At 34.6% G+C, this 22846-nt stretch overlaps 3 protein-coding genes and 1 long non-coding RNA gene across 6 annotated transcripts; 3 read left to right on the top strand and 1 right to left on the bottom strand.

Annotated features, from left to right (window-relative positions):
* Positions 1–877: 877 nt before the first annotated feature.
* On the top strand, positions 878–2073 carry LOC107819915 (uncharacterized). The gene is made up of 2 exons (XM_016646097.2): positions 878–1214; positions 1530–2073. Exons 1-2 carry the CDS (start codon positions 1005–1007, stop codon positions 1749–1751), a joined length of 432 nt encoding a protein of 143 aa, XP_016501583.1. The 5' UTR covers positions 878–1004; the 3' UTR covers positions 1752–2073.
* A 561-nt stretch (positions 2074–2634) lies between these two features.
* On the top strand, positions 2635–5509 carry LOC107819912 (uncharacterized). Of its 2 annotated transcripts, XR_012707597.1 has the most exons (3): positions 2822–3050; positions 4136–4515; positions 4914–5509. It is a non-coding gene; the product is annotated as an uncharacterized LOC107819912 (long non-coding RNA). The 2 variants fall into 2 exon arrangements; XR_012707596.1 differs by lacking the exon at positions 4914–5509 and having other exon boundaries at positions 2635–3050; positions 4136–4704.
* A 2161-nt stretch (positions 5510–7670) lies between these two features.
* LOC107819914 (peroxidase 72-like) lies at positions 7671–9825 on the top strand. Its single transcript, XM_016646096.2, has 4 exons — positions 7671–8110; positions 8290–8481; positions 8586–8751; positions 9169–9825. The coding sequence occupies exons 1-4, from the start codon at positions 7886–7888 to the stop codon at positions 9579–9581; spliced, it is 996 nt and encodes a 331-aa protein (XP_016501582.1). The 5' UTR covers positions 7671–7885; the 3' UTR covers positions 9582–9825.
* Positions 9826–10494: 669 nt separating this feature from the next.
* LOC107819913 (D-2-hydroxyglutarate dehydrogenase, mitochondrial) lies at positions 10495–19207 on the bottom strand. Of its 2 annotated transcripts, XM_075249508.1 has the most exons (17): positions 18968–19200; positions 17943–17993; positions 17650–17838; positions 17433–17534; positions 17032–17079; positions 16754–16824; positions 16107–16225; positions 15720–15815; positions 15525–15634; positions 15352–15432; positions 14907–15007; positions 13683–13791; positions 12372–12477; positions 11976–12061; positions 11772–11897; positions 10907–11002; positions 10495–10817 (listed from the first exon to the last, which is right to left on the bottom strand). In XM_075249508.1, the coding sequence occupies exons 3-17, from the start codon at positions 17704–17706 to the stop codon at positions 10803–10805; spliced, it is 1323 nt and encodes a 440-aa protein (XP_075105609.1). In that variant the 5' UTR covers positions 17707–17838; positions 17943–17993; positions 18968–19200; the 3' UTR covers positions 10495–10802. The 2 variants fall into 2 exon arrangements, with proteins under 2 accessions (XP_075105609.1, XP_016501581.1); XM_016646095.2 differs by having other exon boundaries at positions 17650–17993; positions 18968–19207.
* Positions 19208–22846: the final 3639 nt, after the last annotated feature.

Below are 22846 nucleotides of genomic sequence, written 5' to 3'. Positions count from 1 at the left end.
GGAGAAGGAAAAGAAAAGAAGGAGAAAATCCGGACGGTGTCTAAAAATGCTAAGATTTCTTTTGTTAGGGTCAAAATGTAAATGGTAGTCCTCCCGTGTCCATCCAGCGTGAAAAACTTATTCTTTACCAAGATTTGATGCGATAAAAGCAAGTCTAGATAGTTTCACTTTTTATTAACATCCAGTAACACTCTGTTATAGCAAATTGGAAACACTCAATTAAAAGGATATATATATAAAGGAGAAAAGGGAGAAATTATATATCGCAGAAAAAATCTTCAGGTAAAATATTATTTTTTTTATCTTTCAATTTTTTGTTTGGTAATAGTCGGGGCCTGTGATTTATCCACATGTTGCGGTAGTTTTAGCTTAAAGTCTCTTGTACTTGGAAGCACATAAAAAGTCAAAGCCGTTCGATGAATCTTGTCAAAAACAGCCGAAAGCTTATCCTTAATTTCCATTATTAGTAAGATGACTCATACCTTATTCCCTCTCTTACCATGTTTCATGGATAATATTTTATATTTCTATAGTATTATCTCATATTGTACTGTACTCTTGGCTATAATATAGCTAAAATCATGCCACGATTAAGGCTAATTAAATCTGCTTCTCTAATTCATATGAGAGTCCAAAATTATGAGTACTACACCATTCTAAAATCATTTATAGTGAGGTCGGTGTAGCGCGGTCGCCTTCTTTCAGAATTTTTGTCAGTTATATATAAGTCGTTTTCCATATATCTTAATCTCCTGCCGACCATTCACACACTTGTCTAATACTCTACGCTTCCTTGCTCACTCTTCTTACCCTAAAATTCTCAGCTCCATTTTTCAGTCGACACTTGCATTACTTCTGGAGTATTCGCTTTTCCTATATAAGTGGCTACACTCTTGTTAACGAATTCCACCATCACAAAAGATCAAGCTTATTCAAGTCTATTAATTAACGAAGATATAGTACTGTGGTTTTTCTTAATCTTAGCATCTTGATAAGGTAAAGAAATGGCACAACACGGTACAAGCCAAAACCAAATGCAGCTAGTTGATGAACATGGCAACCGTGTTCATGAAATGGGGGGCACTGGTGCTCAAGGAACTGCTATGGGGTTCGCCCCTGCTGCTACAGGTACTGATGCCATGAACAAAGAGCATGAACATCACCATAAAGGGCAGCAACAGCTTCGTCGTTCCGGTAGCTCTAGTTCTAGCTCTGTAAGTTCTCTGTAATAATCGAAAGGTCTCTATATATTCCGTTCGTTTCATTTTATATAACACAAAAGTTGTGAAAGAAATAAAAACTCAGACACATATCAAAGGGAGTATTAATTATCTTTAGAACTTTTGTTTTAAATATGCAATGCCATTTCTATGATTAAAGTCAAAGAATAATTAAAAATAAAAACGTGTAATTCTTTTTGGAATAAACTAATTAAAAAGGAAACAAAGTCCTATTAAGTAAAACAAGAATGTAATTATATCATTTCTTTTACCCCATTAATTGACTTGAATAATATTGTGACGATGCAGTCGTCGGAGGATGATGGGGAAGGAGGGAGGAGGAAGAAGAATAAGGGAATAAAGGAGAAGATAAAGGAGACATTAACTGGAGGCGCTACTGATGATAAGAAGGAGATAGGTGATCATCAACAGACTGCACAAACTACTACTGCTGCTGCTGATCAAACTGAAGGAGGAGAGAAGAAGGGAATGATGGAGAAAATCAAGGAGAAGATCCCTGGGATGCATTGAAGTCTCAATCATATCATCATCTTGGAGATGAACGATTCGAGTCGTCTATGAAGTCCTTCTTTTCTATGCGTTGAGTGTGAGTGTTCGTTCATTACGAGTGTGTTGTTCAAGTCGAGTGATACATATATAGCTAGTCATAAAGCATGGTGTTCCCACTTTTCTGTATATACAACAAGCTTAGCTAGGACATGCCCTGCTTCCTTAAGAAGCAAGCAAGTTGCCCTGATTCCTGTCTTGGATATATGGCAATTGCGTTTGTATCTATAATTAATGCTGTGTGTTATGTTGCCTATGCCTAATATAATGCGGTTTTGGAAATAAATTATTTATATACCCCATCAATTATCTTTAATGTTATTAGATTAATTATATTACGTCCAGCTGCAAGCATATAAGATGTACATGTCAATAATCATTGTGTACAAAAAAGGTGTAGATAGAAGTTACCACCGATCTATATTTTCTGCATGCCCATGAATTTGCCTACCTATGAAGTCAACTCGAGTACCTTGCCAAAAGCCTTTAATAAAGCAGTATAACAGTAAAGGTAGACGAAGCTGTCCCAAAACCTTCCTTTCTCATGGAACCAATACCATACAGAAAATTAAACTGCTTCTTAAGCAGTCGTACTGAATTGAATAACTGCTAATCAAGGATTAAAAAATAGTAATATCTTTCAAATTAATTAATCAATTATAAACTGCTTTCTTTTGAAAAAAAAAACTTTTTAAAAAAATAAACACTTTTCAAAATAAGTTGATTTTTACGCTAAACAAGCTATAATCAAAATGCGTACATCAATTTTGGTAAGCATGCCAAAATTTACGGATTTGATGTGTTAGTATTGTCATGCTTATGAAAATTTATATTGAGTCATAAAATTAATCTCCATATCTAGTTGGAAACAAAGAGCTGGATATGAAGTTTCTTTTTTAGAATTTTCGTCGGGACTGTCAAGGTTAAATCGGGGAATTAGATAACAGGAAAGAGGCTAAAATTGTCATTAAATTTCGAGTACCTAATTCAATTCGTAAAGTACATCTTGCTTTGCACAGCAGCAGCTTAGGGCTTATAACAGTCAAATTCCGCTCTGAAACAGCAAAATACGCCATAGCCAATAGGGAAGGAACCATGTTTGCGACAGCGATAAGGTACATAGGGAGGAAACCAAAGCCCAAAATGAAACCCATTGAGCTTAAAACCCCACCTGAGCAAACACAAACTATCACCAGGGTTATTTTCGACATTTTGAAAGAACATGGCCCTCTCACCATTGCTGACACCTGGGAACGTGTCAAGGTAATTCATAATATGAGCTTTTGCAAATTCTCTAATTTGAATTAACTATTGTATGGAAACTTGATTGTCTTTTACAATTTTGATTCATTTTCTGAAGTTTTACATCTGTTCTTGTGAATCATTACTGAGCTTTGAATGAGATGGGACGAATAGAGCAGAGTCAATTTGATTCATATAGCAGAGCCCAATTAGGTTTGGATTTTCATGTAGTTAATTGATTGATTGACTGCCTAAGTGGTAATGTTAGATAATGTTAGTTTCAGGAAGTGGTGGTGAAAAAGAAATGAACGTTGGGACATAGTTGAATGAACTAAAAAGAAAAGTTGTCCTTTTCTTTTTTAAGTTTCTTCAGGGCTTAGAGTAGCCCTTCAAACTCAAATTGCAGAAGAAAAAATTCATGAGGATTGCCTTACTTCTTATGGATCTGTCTGGATGTTCAGGTGGCGTTTGGGCGAGCTTTTGGGAGTTCGTGAAAGTACAGTTTTTGCAAAAACTCCATTAACTCACCCAAACGCCATATTAACTGCTCTAACCTAAAAGATAACACACGTATGTTACATTTCTCCTTCAATTATTTGAATCATAGAGAGAAGCAGCGGATGCTCCACTTTATATTTATACATCACTCTAATAAGATTTTATACTTTTCTATATAGACACAGTTGGTGCACGTACACCAACTGTGTATATGCTAGATTTCCTCCGGTTAGAATGAAATTAAAGAGACAAATTACGTTCTGTATAATAGTTCAGTTAATATCCTGCGAATGTTTCTTTTTGAAGGCTTGACACTAGGCTTTTTGGTAGATGAGCGCTAAGTTTACGGAATATTCCTAGCGTCTAATTTACCATATCAAGGACAATTAGTTGCTTTACTAACAATTAACAGCTGTTCTATTGCCTTTCTAGTTGTGGTGGAATGTTGATGGTTAAGTCTTTGTTTTCCCGCCGCTGTACTTCTTAGCACAGAGTATAAAATTATGTGAAATTGTTACCATTTTTCTGATTCTCATGAACCTACTGTTCTTAACTTTGAGAACTCTAGGCTGCTCTTTCTTAACTGTTTTTACCCTGCAAAACTCCAGGATGTTGGGTTGAGAGGGTTGACAAGCAAAAGGCACATGAAGATAGTATTAAGATGGATGAGGGAAAGACAGAAGCTTAAGCTTATATGCAATCATGTTGGGCCCCAGAAACAATTTCTGTATACTACCTGGTTTACAAAACCAAATACAATGCAGACAAAGCCAGGAACCCATACTTCCTGGCCAAATACGAAGCAGATAATGCCAGGAAGTGATATTTCCCGGCCAAAGTCATCATAAACCTTATAGCGTGGTGTCTGATTATTGAACCAAAGATTTTTTGGAGCTTTCACCATGCTCTGAAGTCTGAAGCTTTAAGGGCAACTGCGATGGCTTTCACAACCTTTTAACTCTGTGGATATCAAGGCCTTAGCTTTTGGGTAGAGACTTTCTTTCTTCTTCTTTTTTTATGTATATATTATGTTACGGGATTAATGGCATTATCAGCAATAATGTCTACAGTCTACAAAACAAATGATGATTCGAGGAAAGCTCAAACAAAACAACATTGACATTGAAACAAGCTCTCAAAACTCTTACGTGATTGACAAATTTGAGGCTTTTGGTAATTCGGTGCTTTAGTTGTGTTGATAACATAATTATGATGGATAACTATCAGTTCAGATATGAAGGAAAACAAAATCAATCTTTGCAAACACTAGTTTCCCAGTTTTTTAGAAGATCAGTTGTTTGATGATTTGAAACACTGCCAATTCTTCTGTCAATTGATATCTTCTGACCCTGTCATATATTTTCTGTTCATTTTAATCATCTGCAGTTTGCCGTTGTTTGAACAGCTTTTAGCAAAGAGCGATTCATGGTTCATTAGGCTCCATTCTGTTTTGATATTGTTACAAAGCCTTTCACTTGATTCTTGCAAATTGTTACATCGAACCAAGGTTCCTCAATACTTTAACGAGGCTCAAAAGATTTTACGAATACAACTGTGAGCATATTCAGGTACTCTGTTTGGATAGCTGATGGACTACTTGATAATGGAATCTTGATACAAGTCCTAAGTTCTTTCATGTTTCCGGCCTAAACTGTTGTTATGTAGAGCGCTGGAGTATGGAGGTTGCTACCATGTTAAAACTAGGCTGGAAAATCTGTGCTTAGTTTTGGACTGGTTGAGTATTCCAAATGAGAGGATGAAAGTGCTTAGTTTGGTTGGAAAAATCTGTGCAAATATTGTGTTTACATTTTCTTGGTTTACTTACATAGATTAGTTAGTGTGTACAGATTAGACCTCTATATACTACTTATCTGTGACAATGGTTCGAACTTAGTACAGACTACAGATATATATTTCAAAGGACTTTCATCTATACTTTATATATCTAGAGCTGGAAATAAATGAATTAAGTATAGCTGCCAACTTCAATATACATCCTATCTGTACTAGTAAAAGAATTTTGAAGGTTACCTAAATTTGTACTAGTAAACTGTTTGCCAGTCTGAACTCTGAACCATCTGCAGGCTTCTTGTATGACATTCTTGTAAACCGTCTCAAGAAACAACAACAACAACAACAAACCCAGTTTGATCTCATAAATGGCGTTTGGGGAGGGTAATGTGTACGCAGACCTTACCCCTACCTCATAGAGATAGAGAGTCTGTTTCTGATAGACCTTCGGCTCAAGGTACAATGAAGATGTTAACCGTCTCAAGAATGAGAGGTAAAAATACAGGAGAAAAAGGATTAGGAGAGCTGCTCCTCTAATTTGAGTGGGTCCTACTGCTCTCCTCTGAAGTGGAGTATGAAAATTTAAAAAGTTGACAAAAGAACTGTTCAGCATACAGGTTTAATATGGACATGGTCGTAATAAAAATCTATGCAAGAAATAAACTCAAAAATAAACATTTTGAGTCACTGTGAACCCGTACAAGGATATTGTTATTGCTCAAAGGAGCAATAATAAGTAGGAATGACACAATTGAACTGGTGACATTTTGTATCCAAAACAGACACATTAGCAAGCTGCACCAATTTCCTTTAATTTACACACTGTAATTTTAGAGAACTCCTGGTAAACGTTAGACGTATCACATTCGACACTTTCACATGAGAAAGTTGTCTTCAACCAAGGGATAAGAGATAATTAATCCCGAGATTAAATTTGAGATGAGTTTATGCAACGTTTGGTTGGGATAAAATCGTGGTATAACTAATTCCGGGATTGTAGTATTTTTTTATCCCCATAGGAGGATGGAATAACTAATCCGGAATAATTAATTCCAGAATAATTTATCATGAAATAACTTGTTTCTCAACCAAACAACTCCGTAAAAAATAGTTTCGGAATATAAGGATGATTTGTTCATCTTTGACAAATCAGAGGAGCAGCTCTCCTAAATTATTCTTTTTCCTTTATATTTTTTGTCATTCCTTGGACTTTGGACCAATCAGATTCACCTAATATTCGCTAATCTTATCAATTTGTAGGTCATAATATTTCTTTGCTTCTGTAATGCATGAGCGCATAGTTAAATACTGTTACTGTTACTAATTTAAGGACAACTCAACTACTTACATGAATTAATATTTGATTCTTAAACTTATAAACTACAAGCTTAAGGTATATTGGATAAGCACTGTCCAAAACAATTAAATTGATCCATATACTTTTTTGCTAGTCAACAAGCAATTAATTTACTTTGAAATTTTCAAATATTACTAATAAATTAACTCTTTAATATATAGTATATATAATACATGGAAGGCTTGTATAATGTTTGAGAGATTAAGTAATCTTTCGTCATATTAAAGAAATCTTGAGGTCCTTTTTGGTCAACAGAGCAGGTGTTTCTGCTCCCACTTTTCTCAATTTTTAGATTTTGAATACTTTTATATTTCATGCATGTATGTCATATAGACATCCCTTCACCCTAAAGCAATGGATGTGTGGTTGACCAAAGCATGTCATTCTCCCATAAATTATATATAGCTTTTGGTTAAAGATTTCCCTAGATATAGCATGATAGCTACAATATGTTTGGATTTTGGTTAGGTTACGACTTGGCTAATTTATGCACATTTAGTTATAGAAGACCTTTAATTTGGCTTTTTTAACCCATGAACAATTCAATTTTGAAAAAAGGACATTATACAGCCGTTATAAAAATAATAGCCGAAAAATATATAAAATTTGTATTTTTTTTATATATATATACATTCTGTATGTTATATACAAAAATTATACAAGTTTTATATACTTTTTCGGCTACCAAATGTAAATAGTTTCTATTGCGGGCTAAAAGTGATAATACCCCAATAATTTCCATACCAAGTCCACATCCTTTTGTTTTATTATATTATTAACCTTGATCAACTTTGTATTCTTGATCAAGTTTGTAAAGGTTTAAAATAGCTAATTAAGCTACTAGTAAGGTAAGAAGTAGTTACCAAACATCTGTATTGCATTAAGAATGAGTTGAGCTTTGAAAACTTTTACGTAGCTGAATGTCATTTCCTTATCACAGACCAAATCAATCATCATTGTACTTGTAAAGCACATGACACTGCTACACTATATAGGTAATAACTAATGAAAAAAACGGAGTACTAATCATAACTAATAAGCTACCAACTCCATCAATATGTCTCCCCTTTGTAACAACACTCCATTCATTAAACACTATATATAGCACTCGTAACTTGCCTTCAATTTCATCAAAGCAAGCCATATAGCCTACTTACATTCTCAAACTAGTCTCTTATATACCAAGTTACCTTATTAATACTCTTTAAGTATGGTTCAATCCTTGAGCTTCTTCATGGTTATTGTTCTCCTTGCTTTTGCACCAATTTGTTTCTCTACTAAGACTTATGGTGGTTACTTATTCCCACAATTTTATGACCAATCATGTCCCCAAGCAAAAGAAATTGTTAAGTTTATTGTTGCCAAGGCTGTAGCCAAAGAAGCTCGAATGGCTGCTTCATTATTGAGGTTGCATTTTCACGACTGCTTTGTCAAGGTAAAGCTCACGCCTTATTTTATGCAGTATTTATATTTGTTTGAGTCTGATACATACAATGATATATACAAAAAAAAAAAAAAGATTATTTCCATCCTATCGATGAAGGAAATTCAGTTGAACCCCTTCAGACCACGTAGCTCGGACTGACTATTATTTTCATTGTGTCTGTCATGTAGGGGTGTGATGCATCTCTGCTTCTTGACAGCAGTGGAAGCATAATTAGTGAGAAAAGATCAAATCCCAACAGGAATTCGGCTCGTGGATTTGAAGTCATTGATGAGATTAAGAAGGCATTAGAAAAGGAGTGCCCTCAAACAGTCTCTTGTGCAGACATCTTGGCATTAGCTGCAAGGGATTCAACAGTTTTAGTAAGTTAAATAGCTAGCATGCATAGGAATAAGAGTTGATCAAAAGAACATTTTTAAGAGACTATTTAAAACTCATGACATTTTCATATTTTTGGTTTATACAGGTCGGTGGACCAAATTGGGAGGTCCCATTGGGAAGGAGAGACTCCAGAGGTGCCAGTATAAGTGGCTCCAACAATAACATTCCTGCTCCAAACAACACATTTAATACCATTCTCACTAAATTCAAGTTAAAGGGGCTTGATATTGTTGACCTTGTAGCTTTATCTGGTAAAAATTTCTCTTTCTCTTTCCTAGATAAACAATTTAACTTATAAACAGTAACAGTATAAAAGAGCATATTTTTACACAATCAAACCACCTAAAAAGTAACTGTAGGTAACTTTCTATAATAAGTGAAAGTACATTTACCTGGAAAAATAAAGCAGGCAACCCTGCTATAACATGTTAAATTACATTTTAAATGTTTAGCTAAACTACTTATCACACATGAAACCATAGTGTTTAACTTATTTACAATGATATGTAAAGAGATCTTACATTATCAGTGTATCTTAAACTGTTATAGCAGGTAAGCTGTCTTATTTTTAGATGGCCTGATAGATTTTTTTATAGTGAATTCTAGAGAAGTTAAACTGTAGGCTAAATAAATTATCACTTAATTAATGCCAAAAGTTTGTTCTACAGGGAGCCACACAATTGGAAATGCAAGATGCACCAGCTTCAAGCAGAGACTCTACAATCAGTCAGGAAACAGTAAACCAGACTTTACATTGGAACAGTCATATGCCGCCCAGTTGCGCACTAAGTGCCCAAGATCTGGTGGTGACCAAAACTTATTCTTCTTGGACTTTGTATCCCCCACAAAATTTGACAACAGCTACTTCAAAAACTTGTTGGCTTCAAAAGGTCTACTGAACTCGGACCAAGTTCTTGTTACTAAGAATCAAGAATCATTAAACTTAGTGAAACAATATGCAGAAAACAATGGGCTTTTCTTTGAGCAATTCGCTAAGTCAATGGTTAAGATGGGAAATATTTCACCTTTGACGGGTTCCAGGGGAGAAATCAGGAAGAACTGCAGGAAGATCAACTCCTAAAACGCACAACTTACGTGGCAGCACGAGAAAACTTATACTAATATGTGGCTCTATTATTATTATTTTCTGTTTTCTAGTTTCTTTCAACATTCTTCTAGCTTTGTTATTGCATTTGTTCTTGAGGATGTTAAGCTTGTAGCTATCCTGGTAGACCATCTTTTGTTGTTTGACGAATATTTTGGTCTGTCATTTTCAGAGTGTGGTAATCAGAATAATGGGTTTAATAAGACTGAATATTCCTGGATTTTTTTTTTGCCTGACTAGTCCCCTAAGTATCTCACTCAAAGAAATTTGATCCTTAAGATATCATCTTACAAGGAAATTAATGTTCAAGAATGCAAAAGTTGAGCAATTTTAATCTCGAATTTCTAATATTGACATCAAAGGGTAAACGACTTCGACAACAGTAATCATGTGACATGTCCTAGCTTCTCTGTTTCTATCTATGATATACGAAATGGAATCGCCTTAATTTATCTTATTAGATGCTGCTAAAGTCTTCGTCTCTTTATTTAACTTTGAAATACTAATAGCTCTTTCAAACTAGAGGCCGCGTAAAAGCAATAATGTCCTCCTATGAATTCCATTCTGACTTAATTTACAAAGAGAGGGCATTGTTTATCGTTCAAGGGAAACCCATTCAGCTACACTACCTTCGATCTACTCAATCCAATGAGCTGATATGCTTGCTTCAACGTTTCAATGGAAATTCTTCAATTATTTGCCAAGTTGTGGTCTAATTCATAAATTTATGTGTCATGACCCCTTAGAAGGATTATATCATAAGCCTCGACATCATGTATTTATCACAAAAGAGCCATATCTTACTACCACTATACAAATATACAGGGGCGGAGGAAGAGTTTGACTGTCGGGTTCATCTAAACCCACTACTTTCTACACAGAGCATAAATTTATGCGTAAAAATTCATTAAAAATACAACAAATGGTAAGTCTGAACATAACTTTAAAAATACAATGGGTTCAATGCTAAACCTTAAAAGTTGAACCCACAAAATCTAAATCCTGGATCCGACTCTGCAAATATACAAATATAGCTGGACCCAAACTGTTACACTTCCTGTACAACCTTTCTCTGTCTCACTCCCTTAATATTCTGTACTCCTTCAACTCATCTGCACAGCCAGAATGGTATAACACTTGCATTTAGAAACAGCAAACTAATCATCATCCCGTGCAACAGAAAAGCTGAGGTGAGGTTCATTCTGTATAAATCTGAAGCAATATAAGATATCGAGTTACTGTGTTATTCACTGATACAAGCACTGATTATTCACATCAGTATAGACACCTGAGCTAGTTACCTCAGCTTTTGAGAAAAGGGAAGGCGGGAGAACTTTATATGGGTTCAGAATTCCATTAGGGTCCAGTAGCTTCTTAATAGAAGCCATTAGTTGCACCTGGGAAAAGAAATACATTGTCTCAGTAATTTATGAAGAAGGATGTACCTATTCGTTGAGGGTAGGACAAAGAATAGAATAAAGGAAACGGTACAGGTAGCATCTTTTATCTTTTCATTCACCTTTTAGCTCAATTTTAAGTTAGCTATGCAGACTAAATTAGACATATTGACACCCTATACCAACATCCACATTCCACAATCTTTTTATCATACTATTTTGGTCTAGAACCCATCAAACATTGCTTAGGAGCCGGTCTACTAGATGTCGGTATATTAACCACACTGGCAAGATGGGCATGTAGCTGCAGCGATGCTTTAGCAAGCTCATGTTATCTCCACTATACATGATGCTTTAGAGGAAGACCAGGGCTCAATGTTTGTACGAAATAACAGTACGCCATCATAGATGATCGTTTATCCCAATCCAGTCTTAACCTATGAAAAGAACTGCTATTCTTCCTGTCTCTTGAACTTAAATCACATTATTCCAGAATGTCCAGTAGGAAAACACTGAGGATTTTCTGCATTTTGGAGTAAATTCTCTGGGTCATCATGCAAAAATAATATCTATCTACATGTTAGTTTCATTAATCCCTAACTAGTTCATTTGATACTTCTTTTGTTCTCTGAAAGAAAAGAGAAACTTGTATATTGAGATGTGCAGCATGTGCCGACAATTGGTGCTTCCAAACACTATCTCCTGAAAGATAACTCACTAAAACTGATGTCATGTCTATTTAAATGGTAAATAAAAGTACTGGTCTTACAGTTTCAGGTGACTTGCTGTAATGGATTTTATTGGCTTTCATCAGTCCAAGGCCATGTTCGGCGCTAATACTCCCTTTGTGCTTAGAAGTCCATTCATAAACGAAAGGCTCGATCTGTGATAAAATCTGGAGCCAACATTTCCAATTAATGTGATAATCAACTAATAAAATTAAGTGAGAAACAGGCAGGCCCAAGGATAGTACATTATCATCATACTGAGGAGTTGAGATATTAAGATGTAAGTTGCCATCCCCAAGGTGACCATAAGCAACTACTTTTGCTGAAGCATCTGTAAATTTACAATTAAGGCAGCATCAAATTCTTTGAGATTGATAGTTACTGTTAACAGCGGCATGCCCCTAAAATTGTTGATTCAACATAAAAAGGAGAGATGGATAAAAATGAAACCATCTAATATGATATTGCATCTCTGAACAAGACATTTAAAATAAACTATGTGCATTTACTTTTTCTGCAGGAATACCGAGTCTTAATAAAGGAAGTACTATGAAGAATAGATCCCATAAATAATCCAGATACATGAATAAGAATGAAAATGGAACATGCTTTCAGCGAAGCAAGAATTTTGACAACCTTACCAAGTCGGACTCGCATTTCCTCAACAAGATCATACATTGTTTCAACCGGTATTGACAAATCATATTTATATACACCTCCTTCCTTCATCAAAGCTTCAGGAATGCCCTGCAACATAAAGAATTTCACCTTTTATTCATCAAAACATGAGCAGATGCTTACCACATGAAAGTTTCACTTTTCTTATAGCAATCGGCTATTAACAAAGTTCTTGGTTATGTGTCGTCAGTGTGAGTTTCATTTCACAGTCTATCTTTTTGTATTGCTAATTGCAATACCGAATACACACATAAACATTGTTCAGTGCAGTTAGCTGTTAATTTGAATTTAGCACTGATATAAAGGAATCATTTGCTCAAGTAACTTCACATGATGGAGACTGTTGGACAACATACTCAAAGGTTTCATCTGAGAGCATTATTTTTGAATCACCTTATTCACCGGTCTCCCTCTCATCAACTCTCCCTATTTATCCCAGATAAAGTGATAGAGGCTGCACCAATCACTGTCATTAGCTGATCAATATTCACTTCTGCCTCCCTCACAGCATTTTGAGAACCAATTAGAACTGGTTTCAGTGTTTTAAGTGACAAAAAGATGCTGTCATTAGCCCCACAATGTAATAAACACACCGATCCACTCTCTCTCTCTCTCTCTCTCTCTATGCTGCTGCCTATCCACCTTCCCGAGAAGTCAAAATCTCATGTACTTTTGTCTCCATTCTATGAGAAGCATCTTCACATCTATGATAGCTTAAGAAATTCGAAATTTTTCGAATGTCCAAATTTTCATCCATTGGATTCATGCAACTTTAAAATGAAAATCCAAATTTGCTATCTGGCAGCTGGATGTTTGAATGGTGGGTGGCCTTTTTAAGCTTGAAGAAACGCGTCAAATCCATGGTTTTAATACATAATAGTAATTAATAGGGTAAAGTTTTAATCAGTTAATTTATTAGTGAAGGTAGCCCCTTTCATGTTGATGTGGACCATATGGAGGTAAAGAACTAAACAGCTTCCGAATGGACACGAAAATCCTTTACCCAAATTAAAGATGGAACTGTTTTTATTTATTGTAGAGATCACAGTATGTTCCCACTTGCATAGGTGACTGGATGAAATTTGTGTAAAGCCTATAAATTAGTATTGGGATCTTAAAGGTTCCTTATAATATTCCGTAAAACCTCTTAAATACGGAGGTTTTCACTTTAGTGGCAATGAAACATTTACTTACCAAAACTAATAGGTAGATTATCACAAGTTACCGATACAAGCTTATGAATAAGATTCACTTGTCAAGTATAAAGTAATAACCTCACGAATATGCCAGCAAGAAGATGCCTGAGTTATATCTTGTGCAACAACTCCATCACTTATCAAGCCATTTTCCATTGAGTGAAGCAAGAAAGCATCCAGTTTCTCTCTGCATATGTCAACACGAAGCAGCAAAATCCAAGAAAGGACGAATTCAACTCATCAATGTGATCAAAGTTGCATAATGAATAAGCAGGAAATCAGCAAAGTCCAGAGGAACTGAGAGCGCTACAAACATCCAATCAGCTTCATAAAGCAACTAAACATAATAGATATCAACTCTGAAAGATAATAGATTCTTTAAAATGACACATTGATAGCTTTACTTTGTAGACCTTTTATGTGATGGTGAAACATAATAAAGTACCTAGCAAACCCATAGTAAAAACTTGACTAATCTCCAAGAAATTGTGAAATGCTAAATTTAGAAGTAAAATTTGTCATCGTTTGCTTTACAATTAAGACTGGAAACAACTTTTTTAATTAAATTCAACTCAACTTAAGAATCAAATAAATTTCTCTTGGTAATTTTACTATTTAAGCATTTCAAATTCTATAACCTACAAATATAGCAATCTTTTGATCAAGGATTCTTGATTCTCAATTCTAAGAAGTCTATCCTAGTTAATTATATTTTAGGTTATATATTTTAGCACGACCTACTACCACCCCATAACCAGGGCGTATACGCATTAGGTGAAATTGTACGAAACAATTAACAAGAAAAATCCAAAGTTAATAAGCACATTGACGAGTGAAAATTGGAATGGCTCAAACTAATTTTACTTTATTAATTAATAAGAGATAAGGGATAAAATGTGCCCGAGTTTTCCCAGACTCGAGATTGAGTTTACAAAATGGTAAACAAGACACAAATGGTTTACAAATCAGCATATGGGTAGAAACAATGAAAAGACATTCTAAGATGATGTTCAGTCCTCCGGTCTAGACATTTCAGGGTACATTTGAAGTCAGAAAACAGAAGCACACAATGACATCCATTGGCTCGCCTCAATACCCTGAGAGGCACGGGAAAAAACATGCACCCTTAAGAGGATTAAGTTTTGTGGAAAAGGGATTTTGTTCCTCCACCTTTTTCAGAATAAAAAATGCATAACATAAACTAAAGTTCTTTCAAATAAAAGGTATAAAATAAATTTGAGCAATCGAACTTTGAGGAAGTATTTTAAACAAGTCGAGCATATTAAGCAACAAGGACATTACCTGTCATAAGATTCACTACTGCCAGTTGTCTCAATCAGAACATAAAAGTTATGCATTGAGGAAGGAAATGGATTACGGACACCTTCTAAATGCTTCAGGACCTGCTCCACATGACATAATAGATAATGCTGCATTAATCTACTGCCATGAAAGAGACCTAAAACCTTCAAAATAGTCGTCAAATGGCCTCAATCTCAAACTTAAAAAACAGCCTAAGCACAAAGTTGACAGGTAAGGAATGAAAAGCTCTGCACCAGAAACACTGCCAACTATGCAGCACCTGCAAGTTTACCATGCAATTTTGAATAACAGAGAAGTAACACTGCAGTTCATTAAGTTAATAGCTTCCACAAGGCTACTAATATTGAATAGGAAAAGAACTTGACATTTCTGGGTGATATGGACAGGTGAGACTTGATGGATAAAAAGAATACATAAAGCTCACCAGATCCATTGCATCATGATCAAGAAATTCAAATGCAGAAAGAATTTCCCCAAGTTTCCTCTTCGCGTCTAACAAAAGTTTCTGAAGGCAAAGCGCATAATTCATTAAGTAAAGCTATCATTTCAAGGAACTTAATAGCTGCATCATACTTGAGAGGGTAGAACCATTATTACCAGGCAGCTTGCATAATCGGAACAAGCAAGAAAGCACACATTTACAGAGGACAGCTTTGGAGGAGTTAGTATGGAAACCTTCGTTACAATACCCAAGGATCCTTCACTTCCTATGCCATGAAGAAAAATACAATGCTTTATCACAATGTAAACCAACTTCAGCTGACACAGAATAAGCAAATTTAGTCTGTTCACCTATAAATAAATGTTTTAAGTCATATCCAGTGTTATCTTTTCGCAGTGTGCCGAGCATATCAAGCACCGTTCCATTTGCTAAAACCACTTCAAGACCTGAAGAGATGAAAGTACATTTGAGAACAAATGCAGGAGAATAGACTTCACTATTATGGTTTTCAAGGACGGAAAGATCTTGAAAGGCTCATACATAGCCTTCTTCTCAAAAGAATGTCACAAAATGGATCCCAAGATTATCTAACAGGGATACAGGAGCTCTACGAAGAGATAGAACATGATTTTCCTAGTTGGTTAAATCTTTCATCAGCCCTATTAACCCACTCTTAGATTGATTTAGGGTAACAACTTCAACTTGAAATTTCATAACATAGCACAGTCAGATCTTACCAAGGACGCTGCCATGCAGTGAACCATAGCGGAGAAGCCGCAAACCACCAGCATTGGTTGAGACATTTCCTCCAATTTGACAGCTTCCTTTAGCACCTAAATCTAGTGGCATAACAAACCTAAGAGAGAATGTGATTGACATTTTATTTCATATGGAAGCAGAGTAGGAAGGAGCTTATTCATTAGCATCAGAAGAGCCAGTAAATAAATACCCAGAATAAGTTTATAAAAAGAAATGAACTAGACAGAAAATTGACGTAAGAAACAAGGCATAATCCTTCACTCCGCGTTTCATTCTATTGCCATCTAATAAAATAAGATGCTAAGCAAGTTTGGAGAAGATCAGTCAACAAATTGGTTAGATGGTAAATACAAAACTGTAAAACCTCACCATGACATGGTAAGAATGCTTAGAATAGGTCAATGTGATAGATATTAGATAATATTTCAGAGAGTTCATATGTAAATTAAATGGAGAAAGAAATATTTTGGTCAGAATTTGCACATATTACATGACAATTAAGTATCTGAAGGCGTTTTTCCAGATTAAAACTTAAAAAATTGTACAAGGAGGACTATCCAGAAGTAAAAATATCTTTGACATGATTCATATTGTAACTCTAGAAAGTGTAAGAAAGAAAAATCACCCTTGGTTATCAAGAAAAGCAATGAGAGTTTCCAAAATGCATCCTGCCTCACAAACCAGTATGCCGCTAACCTGCAAAAAGATGTAAAGAGAACTTATTCTATCTGCTTAAACTTTCTGTAGTTCTCAAGAACTCTTTCTTTCATGAAATGTAACACTGACAAGAATAAAAATTAAAGAAGATCAGCAGAGTTACTTTTATCTTGTCAATATCAATGATTTGATTCATGTAACTGATATTGACAATCACCTGGACATTTTCAAAATAAATTATCTTACCTTGTCGAAAGAAATGATTTTATTCATATGACTGGTATTAACTATCACCTGGACATTTTCAAAATAAAGAAAGAATAAATCAGTAATCAGATAAGATAAGACAACATATTTAAGTCAGAAAACTTTCAAAACATTCATAGTGAAGAGCTTATCCAGCAGCAGCAACACTAGTTATCGCAATCGGTCTATCAACTACTTCCCAATCATGAAGCAATTGGGATCGGCTATATGGCTCATCTATATCCGCTTCACTCTACTTATTCCCAAAATAAAAGAAAAACAAATCTAGTAGCAACGACACTGATGTTTAAAATGAAATAAAGTTCAGGAAATGTGGACAATGTTTGATAGACGCCGATTACTACTATCCTTACCATTTCTAATACCTAAGATTTTCTTACCTCATCAAAAGCAGGCACACTTCCTCCCACAAGACCTGTATTCCCCCCTTGAGGAACAACAGCTAGGCATCTGGAATTGCAATATTTAAGAATCTGAGAGACCTGTAGAACCAAAATCAAAGAAACCCAAATGGAAAACCAAAAGGTATATATATTAGTATCTATTATATTATCAATAAGGAGCTAAAGCTTCTGGAAGAGCAAGTGAGATTCCAACCTCCTCTGCTGACCGAGGTTGGAGCATGAGCTTACTGGTGCCCTTGTATTTCCTCATCCAATCCGTGTTCACAGCATCCAGTGTCTCCTCATCCTGAACTACCCCTCTTTCCCCTAATATCTTCTTGAAATAGCTCACGTCTTCTGAGCTAATTGTTGAAAAATCTGGTCTTCTCTGAATAATGGTGGCCTGAGAAGCAAAACATCTATAATGGCTTCTGCATCTGTACCGCTGATTAATACCCAGAGATAGTGAGGGTTGTTTATATGTTTGAAATTCTTGTTGGTAATTACCAATATAAGGATTTATCGGCTCAGAAGGTTGGTTAAAATGATACCTATGACCTGCAAACCATAAAAATGAAAGTTCTCAGTTAGCTTCATCAGAGAATCTTCAAATACACGTAACATTTAGTTCCACTTGGATTGATTTTCAGCTAAACCTTAATGTAACACCACTTTATTCATAGAACTGAGGAAACTCGCTAGATAACATCCGAAAGTTCTATTTCAACGATCTTTTCTTCAATCACTAACCCATAAAAACATGTTACTATGTTTATTTTGCTGTCAGAAATCACAAAAATTGAGGACAGTTCCATCAAGCAACCTTGAGCACAAGAACGATTACAGCTGAATGATTGCAGTCTCTGAATCAGGACAGCTCCACATGGAATTATCAAATAACTACGTCTAAGTCCCCAATCAATTGAGGTCAACTATCAACGTGTTTGGTATAAGGGAAGTCATCTCTTGAAAATGTTTTCTATTAGGAAGCATTTCCTAAGAAAATGTTTTCCATAAGGAAGTCATTTCTGCTGTTTAGTGTGACAGAAGGAATTTCCTGAGAAAAACATTTTCCATCAAAAAGGGACTTCCTTCACTTATAGGTGAAATTCATTTTCCTGACAACTACATATTACTTATTGCAACTAAAACTTAGACATTATGAGAACAATTGGGGTCGGCTACATGAATCCTCACTCATCATGTTACTAAAAAATTTGTCAATCTCCTGTTTGCTAATATTATTGATCTTCAAAATATATTTGCTCCGGAAAATATTTTCCACTCACCAACCAAACACCAGAAAACATTTTCCAGAAATATATCTTCCATGGAAAGCATTTTCCAGAAAAATATTTTCACGAAGAATGACTCTCATCATACCAAACACACTCTATAGGGATCTTCTTCGCCCATTCCACTAAATACAGTTCAATTTCGCCCTTTATCCTTGTTTGACTATTCATGGAATTAGTAGGATTGCCTGAATTATACGATTAACTTAGATGAAAAACAGCAATAAGATTCCGTACCTGAGCTGCAAAAACGTTTTGAATTGTGAAAATTAGGGCTTGATCGGCCATGAAAAATGTGTTTGCAGTGTGCAAGTAAACGGTAGGTCGCTCTCCAGTCCTCCATTTCAGCAAACTGGCCTTGCGTTTTCAACCGCTGATGCTTTGCTCTGTAACCGGGGACTTCTACCTTGACAACTACTATTTCTTTTTTCTTTTTCCGGCCACCTTTTACAACTATTCACTTTTAAAATACTTTAAACATTGATAGTAATGTTATAAATATATTGTTATAAATAGAATTTTATTTATGGTGAATATCTATATTTAGAGAGATTCTAGGGTTTATTACTTGGTGGCTAGGTCTCTCTATAAATAGAGGGTTCTATTCTGATGTAAATCATTCTATATCAATAAGAATTTCCTCTCTCTACTTTGCTCTGCAATACTTTTCTTTCTTTTATTATTTTATAACATGTTATCGTCACGAGACTTTAACTAATTGAGTAGAAGCTTTGGGATTGAGCATAATGATTGTCAATTGTTTCATGAACTTCCTTCATGATTAAATTCTGGATTTAAGGTAAATATTTTACTTTATTTTTCTCTTTTAAATTCTTGAAATTTTATAATTTGATTTTAAATACAAGCAAAGACAATAAATTTTAATTATAACTCTAATGGAGTTAGTTAGAAATTATAATCATGTATGATCGTGAGCACAAGAAGTGAAAACTCGTCCCATTGAATTTGCTTCATTCTCATTCCCTTAAGAAAATATGATAGCAATATGTGATAAGTCTGAAAGAAGACAAAATTATTACCGTGAAGGTATCAATTGATGTGGACGTGGTAATAGACGAAATTATAATCCTCATCATTGTGATAATGAGAATAATAAGGATTCTCAAAATAATCCTTCACTTTGTGAAAGTAATATTTGTCATCGATTTGACATGAGATTTTGTAAAACACATATAGATGATTATGGTCCATTCATGATGAGAATGTGACAACATCTGAGTTATGAATATATATTAATGCTTAGAAGAATATGAATGTGCTAGTGGTAGTGAATATACCACACTCACCTCTAGAATGAGGTTTGAGATGATATAAGAAAATAATGTCATTATTATGGCATGAATGGTCATTAGTCACGTACCTATTGTACGCCAAAATATTTTGGCAATGTGATTATTAAAGGACAACAATAATGCAAGAAACATATCTTGCATATAATTATGACCATGACCATAATGGTATAACTTTCTCCGTGAAAGAAATATATGACCATATGGATGTTGATGAATATGTGGTAGTACAAAACTAATTGAGAACTCTGCAAGAGCCAATTATATTATTTCGGAGAAACACAATTGATTACCAATAAGGTATTATGTTGTAGTAAGTTTCAAAGAAACTTATTCAGTTTCTAAAGTATTCGCGAAAGCCGCTTGGTTATATTGAGACTAGGAAAGATTTAATATCTTCTATTACTACAACTTGTAGCGTGTTAATATTTATGTGAAAAGTTACCCGCTTTATTCTCCAGTTTGTACCACACAAATAAAAGAATGCGACAATAAAGTAGAACTTTATTGATATAAAACTCATATCATAATAAACTTAGAGTTTATTGATATCCAGTTGGCATAGCTGGTTTAGTCATATCAATTTAAGTATGATGTACAAAAATAAAAGAGAATTCACATGGGTAAATATTAAAGAACTAGAAAGTTCTTTACGAATTCTCTAATGTTACTTGTTCTCATTAATTAATTGACCAACTAAAATTGGGATTGAATCCTATGAATGCTGGAAATATCAAAGGTGAATATGGGCTCATTCACCTGCCATGTATACCACATAAGATGCATCTATGGGATGGTTATATGCGCGATTATTATTAACCCGCAAGATGGTGTTTGCGAGGTAACTTGCTCAGTGATTTGATTTAGAGCATAATTTCCAGATCTTTTACTCAAGAAAGTTTATCTTGATAAGTTGGTTTATATCACAGTTGATTTAGAAAAATAATTTATGTAGTACCTCCACTTAATAGCTAAACTATTGCTTATGAGAACAAAATTATCTATATCAGTTTGTATATTACATTCTCCCCTCACAAGTGGTTCAGGGTCAGGAACCAAATAATTTCATCTTGTTATTATTGATGTGTGGTGTATATATTGATTAAGACCATAACGCACAAAGATGGGTTCCCAAAATTGAGGAAGCAAGTTAGTTTTTCTAACATGAGGGGGAGACATGATAAACAGTTGAGAAAAAGTTACTTGGAATTGATTATCATTTGTATATCTAGATCCTCAAATATGATAATATGAACTTGAAATTCATAAAAAGATAATTCGTTTGCAATATATTGCAAAGCATGCCATACGCATTTGCTGACCCAAAGAAAGTAACTATATTCTCATTGGAAATACTCATATTAAGTCCTAGAAGGACAAAGTCTATGGTACGCTTAAAACGTATAGACAAATCGATTTCAAATAAACTTCTTGATAATGAAGATGAGCAAAATAAGGAGGCAAGTGATCTAGAAGATCACATGACATAACACTTCATAAAATCTCATGAGAGATTCAGGTACTTGATTATATGAATGAAGAGATCTCTATGTTATGTCTTTACGAAAAAATGTTGGAATCGATATATAACGTTCGTCGACGACATCTATCATAGCGCTAAGTATAGATGAGGATCTTAAGGTTGTCGAGACAGACACAAAAATATTGGCCAAATAGACGATACACAATTAAAATAGAATTAGTTTAATATGAAAGACATGTAGTTCAAATACTTGAAAGTATAAAGTCAATGGTATGTGCAATCAGTTTCCGATATCTTATATGTCTAGCATACATAAAAACTTGATATGCATCTAAAGTCCATTTATATGGCTTATATGACTTAACTTTTATGACAATCCATGAAGGATTTAAGTTGCTTGAAGCATATACAATTCTTGATCTTGAAGTACCACTTCCTCAGTGTAATTTGTGCACAAATGTATCTTGCTATAACTATAAGCATGATAATTTGATAGCGAAAATACCTCTATGGAGATATTGAAAAGGCCATTCTACGGAAGTTTATGAAGACATTACATCTCTATCAAGAATGATGATTTCAAGATGCAATATATTCATTCAAGTTAATATGGTTGATTTGTTTATCAAGTCTCTACCAAAGATCGTTTTGAAGATGGTGCACAAGATTGGAATGCAAATGCTTAAAGATGTGAATTGATGCTTTCATCAGGGGGAGTTAATGCGCGTTGCACTCTTTTTCCCTTACAAGGTTTTGTCCCCCTGGATTTTCCTTGCAAGATTTTTAACGAGGCATCCAAAAGGCGTATTATTAGATATGTGTACTCTTTTTCCTTTACTAGAATTTTTTCCCACTAGGTTTTATTTTAGTTAAGGTTTTAACGAGGCACATTATCTGTTGAATAGACATTTAGAGGGAGTGTTATAAATAAAATTTTATTTATGGTGAATGTCTATATTTAGAGAGATTCTAGAGTTTATTACTTGGTGGCTAAGTCACTCTCTCTCTATAAATAGAGGGTTCTATTTCGATGTAAATCATCCCATATCAATAAGAATTTCCTCTCTCTACTTTGCTCTGAAATACTCTTCTTCTTCTTTTATTATTTTATAACATATATTATATTATGGAGGTTTATTTAGTACTCTATTGTAAATAAGCTTCCTGAAGAAGCTTATGCATATGGGACTCCGCCGTAAATATGTTTATCTATTTAGTACTCTATTGGAAATAAGCCTCCAGAAGAAACTTATCACTTCGGTACCGGTTATGGATAAACATTACTTCCGGTAGAAGATTATCCATACCAGATATAATACGTTT

Source organism: Nicotiana tabacum, chromosome 3, assembly GCF_000715075.1.
Source record: "Nicotiana tabacum cultivar K326 chromosome 3, ASM71507v2, whole genome shotgun sequence".
NCBI lineage: Eukaryota > Viridiplantae > Streptophyta > Magnoliopsida > Solanales > Solanaceae > Nicotiana > Nicotiana tabacum.
This window is presented reverse-complemented; position numbering and strand designations above follow the sequence as displayed.

What these genes read in the sequence shown, in the direction of transcription:
- LOC107819915 (XM_016646097.2), top strand. Translation starts at nt 1,005, where the DNA reads ATGGCACAACACGGTACAAGCCAAAACCAAATGCAGCTAGTTGATGAA. An exon ending in GTAGCTCTAGTTCTAGCTCT is followed by an intron (nt 1,215 to 1,529) that starts GTAAGTTCTCTG and finishes GTGACGATGCAG; the next exon opens with TCGTCGGAGGATGATGGGGA.
- LOC107819913 (XM_016646095.2), bottom strand. Translation starts at nt 19,073, where the DNA reads ATGGAGGACTGGAGAGCGACCTACCGTTTACTTGCACACTGCAAACAC. An exon ending in AAAACGTTTTTGCAGCTCAG is followed by an intron (nt 17,994 to 18,967) that starts GTACGGAATCTT and finishes TATGGTTTGCAG; the next exon opens with GTCATAGGTATCATTTTAAC. An exon ending in GGAAATGCGAGTCCGACTTG is followed by an intron (nt 12,062 to 12,371) that starts GTAAGGTTGTCA and finishes GTAAATTTACAG; the next exon opens with ATGCTTCAGCAAAAGTAGTT.
- LOC107819914 (XM_016646096.2), top strand. Translation starts at nt 7,886, where the DNA reads ATGGTTCAATCCTTGAGCTTCTTCATGGTTATTGTTCTCCTTGCTTTT. An exon ending in TTCACGACTGCTTTGTCAAG is followed by an intron (nt 8,111 to 8,289) that starts GTAAAGCTCACG and finishes TCTGTCATGTAG; the next exon opens with GGGTGTGATGCATCTCTGCT. An exon ending in CAAGGGATTCAACAGTTTTA is followed by an intron (nt 8,482 to 8,585) that starts GTAAGTTAAATA and finishes TGGTTTATACAG; the next exon opens with GTCGGTGGACCAAATTGGGA.